Here is a 5688-nt window from a genome sequence, read left to right as displayed (position 1 = left end):
CCAAAATCTTTTTTCATTTCCCACTAGGACATCATTTCTTTTTTGTTAACTTGTTAATTTTTTTATGAACTACTTAGATGTCTAAAGCATTCATTATAATAGTCATAGTGTTTAGTATTAGTAGAATTCGTTTTTTGCTATAATTTTCCATCCACAAAAACAAGAGACACTCCATTTCAACTGACAGATTCTATTACGTAACTTTTCTGTACCTGAAGTTGATACGGTTTTACCTCTTTCGTTTTACAGTCATCTATGTCTCATAACTATTTGCACTGTTGCTTCATGCATCTCCCAGTCACACCCTATTTTTATTGTGTTATCCTCACGTTCGTGTCTTTTTATAACCTAATCTTATCGATAAATGGTTTCCTCTTCGTCTCAACATCAGAGCTTTTCTTGTCGATCTTGTTTTTATACATTGTAACTAAGATTAAATTATGTATTGTTTATTTTGGTGCATATTACTATGCTAATCGATGTTAGACACCTTGGTTTGGTTTTATGCATAGATATTAAAAAAAAAGCAGGAAGCCGCAATTAAATTGACTGATAACCCCTATACAACAGTTAATGTCGAGTGCCCTACCGTGATTGTGATCTTTGTCAAGTGGCTCTCTACTAAGTCTGATAATATGCTGTGTGTTTGAGTTTCTCGGGATTTTGGGTCAATTTATAATTGTAGAATTTTTCTTTTCAACCTTAGTGTCAATTATGACCACGTTAATTCAAGAATCGTGCAATTCAAAGTTGTGTTAATCGGTGGTTTCCTGTATATGACTCCTAAAAGCCACCAATTCTGCCTCAAGATACACTAATATCACACAAAGCTATCTGAATATCATGATGCTCATTAGAATACCTTTCCTTTAACAAGGATGATTGTTGAAAGTGAGGTACTTTAATGCCATCAACATAAGTCTTGATGGAGCTCAATTAGGTAAGTTGCTAGGTATACCTTTTCTCCACCTATCGGAGAGCTTGTTTGTAGCGTAAATATAGGTCTGTATAGGGATGATGGGCTCGTAATTTCGATCGATGCGAACGAATGCACGACTGACAACCACAGAAAAGAGTAATTACAGCATTTAACAAGTTTTAAAAACAACTGTCGGAACGAAGCTTAAAACGATAAATTTCATAGACGTCAGGCTTACAATGAAAACAATCTTATGAGCGCTTCAAGAAACCAAGCAACACTTCATTGTGCATTCCATATCCAATCCAACAATGAAGGTCATCAAAAACGTTCCAATAAGCATTAGCAATAACAAAAAAGTATTATTATCTGATGAAGTCAGATGCAGTATATACATCCATCTCTCCTTCTGCTATAGCAACACCTTTCTTCTTATCTCTATTTCTTCACAAAATTTTGCTGAAATTATATTGTTAATATGTATTTCCATTTTTCAAAGCCAGTAGAGTATTATTTGGAAGAGAGTTAGCAGTTATTTTTAACTGGTTGAGCGATACTGTGGAAGGATCCGCCATTGAAAACTTGATATTCAGTTTAAAAGTTGATCACTGAAACGGAATATATGCAATTCTGGATTTGGTGTCTGGCCTGTCATGCACGACGCTCATATTCATCCTCACAACACAAGGCTTTTATTTCTTAATATCATTACACTTTATAAGGTGACGAGCTGGCAGAAACGTTAGCACGCCGGGCGAAATGCTTAGTGGTATTTCGTCTGTCTTTACGTTCTGAGTTCAAATTCCGCCGAGGTCGACTTTGCCTTTCATCCTTTCGGGGGTCGATAAATTAAGTACCAGTTTAGTACTGGGGTCGATATAATCGACTGGCCCCTTCCCCAAAATTTCGGGCCCCGTGCCTAGTGTAGAAAAGAATATCATTACAGTTCATAAGATGGCACTACTTTACTCGATTCATCACCAGTGGAAAATGTTTGTAAATTCCTGGAAAACTGTACTTGAGATACGGTTTCGATTTCCAATTATGCTATTTCGCTCAACGTACTACTCACACCTTTTTTTCTTGTCTGGTTGAGACGTTTGATATTTCAAACTTTGCGCTGTATTATTCAAAATGCAACAGATTCGAACCCCAGTTTTCAATAGAACCACAGGAGAAAATTTCTTTGTTTTTATAAGTGTTACGAACAGGACAGATTTTGTGACTTAACGTAATGAAAAGTTCTCATCAAGGGGTGATTACTCTTATTCGTTTCCTTTAAAGGAAGACTTGAGTACCGCGACATACTGATCTCAGGTTAAACTGAAGTTAGAAAAGTTACAACAACAAATTGAAACCGGAACAAGGGGACAATTAACTGGATGTTTAATTTCTGGACGGTTGCATTAGATATGTGGTTGGATGAAAAAACGAATTAATCGATGTAATTGGTAATTTCATGCTTCCTGTCTCAATAATAGAGTAGAGTTTGAATAGTTGAAGATTATAGTCAGAGATTCTCATAATCCCCTTTAAGACCCAATCAGACACATTGGCTTCGTGGGTTTGTTAGCGTATGTGTGACTGTGCATGTGCGTATGCATATGCTTGTGTGCGTGTGTGTGCGCGTGTGTGTCTGTGTGCGTATGTGTGTGTGTGCGTTTCTGTGTACTCGTGTGAGTATGGCTGTTAATATATGTATACTGCGATATGTGTCTATGATTATATTTAATGTTGTGATTCTGAGAAATCGCGTATGTGTGTGTATACCCTTCTATGTATAATCCTTTCTACTATAGACACAAGGCCTGACATTTTGGGGGAGGTGACTAGTCGATGTCATCGATCCTAGTGTTTCACTGGTACTTATTTTACCGACCTCGAAAGAACGATTCTTATTTCTTTATTGCCCACAAGTGGCTAAACATAGAGGGAACAAACAAGGACAGACAAAAGGATTAAGTCGATTACATCGACCCCAGTGCATAACTGGTACTTAATTTATCGGCCCCGAAAGGATGAAAGGCAAAGTCGACCTTGGCGGAATTTGAACTCAGAACGTAACGGCAGACGAAATACCGCTAAGTTTAAGAGCGATGACGACAGTTTTATTCATTCATCAATTTATTTTTAACAACAGTTTATGTAGAATTTTTTCTCTTTCGAATGATATAGGTGTTATATATCTTTCTGCAATTTGAATAATTTTAATGCGCAATTAATTCAAATGATTAGAAATTGTCGTCAAAATAAGTTGAAGACCGTACCAATATTATTTTGTTTAAAGTGAAAATTAACGACACAAATGACCAACGAACAAAAATTTATTAGTATCTAGTTCCATAGCCGTTATTTTCAATTACGACCTTACAACGGCGGGACATGGAGTTCGACAAATGTCCTGTTGACAAGAAACTTGTGTGTCAGTTTCCAGAAGCTCTCCTTTCAGTCGAACTGAGGAACCTACAGCTTCATCATCTGAAGCATCTTTATCGCCTTCGAAGAGTTCTATATTGTGAGGGAGATCCATGTGAACATCGCCTCCGTTGCTCGGCTCTTCCAATAATGCTAGGGCTTCTGCTATTGTAAGACTGAGAGAAAAAATTACAATGATATAGAGATGTGTGGACGCAACATTTATTGTAAATAAAAACCAGAGATCATTTCATGCATATCATATTGGCTATTTATAACACGCAGCTATATCAATACGCATAAAATATTAGATGTTTTGTTTTATGTCTAAGTTGCCGGATGTCCGTTATAACGGACAGAGTGTTATATTTTATTGTCTACGACATAAATCTAAAATGGTAACAAATAATAGTAGTCATCTCACCTATGATCATAAAAGAAAATACATAAGAAACCACAATAATGCCTACAGAATTAAATAATTGAAAATAATTGGCTTACCATTTACTGCAAGTCCTGCTGGTACTCGCCATGTTGCATAACTGTGGTTGTTCAAGTTATGGTGCAAGCGTTTGCTCAAACAGACTGCATACGCGTTAAGAGCATGTTTCATTCTTTGATACAGATCATACACAGATCACAATTTATATCAAGTATTTGTTTTATACTCTTATAAATTAAGTGTCACTTTAAACGGACGATCAGCATGAAGGGGTTAAATATGGCACCACATTTTCATTCACTAATTGCAGATAGCATACACTGTTCGGTCTGCCATCAACCTTAACAATTGGACCAACGCCTAAGCTGCTGAACGCGGCCCACACCATTACTCCCCCACCTGCGGCTTGCGTCGTTTTCTTGATACAGGATGGAATTCTTCACTTGGACAGCGTCTAACATAAGACTTTCCGTCTGATCCAAAAATGCAGAAGCGGGATTCGTCGCTCCAAAGAACTTTTGACCAGTCTTCGGCCGTCCATTCAATGTTGTTCTTAGCGAACTTGATCCGCTTCTGCCGGTTCCTCTCAGTAATTATCGGCTTCTTTCGAGCGATCCAGACGAAGAGTCCATATTCTTTTAGGCGGTTTCTGATAATCTGTGGTGTAAAGCTGTATTGCTTGCAAATGTCCACAGCTGTTAGCATTCGGTTACCTTCAGAAAGCCTATGAATTCACTGATCCATCTGTTCTGTTGTTTTTTCTCGGAGCGCCCATTCTTTGCTGATCTTTGTATTGACCAGTGGTATGGCAGAGCTTCCATACTTGAACATAAGCCGTTTTGCTGCATCCTAATTGCTTACTAATGTTCATGAAGGACACATTTTGCAGATGAAGCAACATAATCTTTGATCTAGAAACTGGATTGACATCACGACGCTTTCCCATAGCGTATTAATGTGTAACAATGCTCGATTAGTAAACAAAACAGTGCAGTACAACAAGCCATATGACCATCCATTTGGTTTATTAATTTGCATAATCTTAGTACGGTCTTAAACTTATATTGACAATTTCTAATCATTTGAATTAATTGCCCATGAAAATTATTCAAATTGTAGAAAGATATATAACGCCTACATCATTCGAAAGAGGAAAAAATAATACATAAATTGTAAAAAGTAAAATAATTTTATACAATTTTGTTAAAAATATATTAATGAAGAAATAGAACTGTCATCATCGATCTTAAGCTTATTTTGGTTAGTGTATATATACATATGTGTGTGTGTGTGTGTGTGTGTGTGTGCATATGTATATGTATATGTGTGTGTGTATGTGTGTGTTTGTGTGTGCGCGTGAAGGTGCGTGGCTTAGTGGTTAGGGCATTCGGCTCTCAATCGTAGGGTCATGAGTTCAATTCCCGGCGATGCGTTGTGGTCCTGAGCAAGACACTTTATTTCACGTTGCTCCAGTCCACTCAGCTGGCAAAAATGAGTAGCACCTGTATTTCAAAGGGCCAGCCCTGTCACACTCTGTGCCACGCTGAATTTCTCTGAGAACTACGTTAAAGGTACACGTGTCTGTGGAGTGCCCAGCCACTTGCACGTTAATTTCACGAGCAAGTTGTTCTGATGATCGGATCAGCTGGGACCTTCGTCCTCGTAACCGGCAGAGTGCCCATATGTATATGTATATATATATATATATATATATATATATATATATATATATATATATATACACGTATGTAGTAGAGGGTGTAGTAGAAGACACGCAGTGGGATTGAACCCGGAACCATGTGGTTGGGAAGCAAGCTTCTTACCACACAGTCACGCCTGCACCTATATACATGCATACATACATACATACATACATACATATATATATATATATATATATATATATATATAT

At 37.3% G+C, this 5688-nt stretch overlaps 1 protein-coding gene across 1 annotated transcript in view; it reads right to left on the bottom strand.

Moving 5' to 3' along the window:
• Positions 1 to 3225: 3225 nt before the first annotated feature.
• Positions 3226 to 5688, bottom strand: part of LOC128249687 (uncharacterized) — a 37254-nt gene continuing 34791 nt past the window's right edge. The window contains exon 3 of the mRNA XM_052974039.2: positions 3226 to 3510. Coding sequence (XP_052829999.2) covers positions 3279 to 3510 — 232 coding nt within the window. The 3' untranslated portion in view covers positions 3226 to 3278. The remainder of the gene's footprint in view (positions 3511 to 5688) is intronic.

Source organism: Octopus bimaculoides, chromosome 16 (assembly GCF_046866305.1).
Source record: "Octopus bimaculoides isolate indiv1 chromosome 16, ASM4686630v1, whole genome shotgun sequence".
NCBI lineage: Eukaryota > Metazoa > Mollusca > Cephalopoda > Octopoda > Octopodidae > Octopus > Octopus bimaculoides.
The sequence above is the reverse complement of the archived record's forward strand: the minus strand, read 5'-3'. Positions and strand labels throughout refer to the sequence as shown.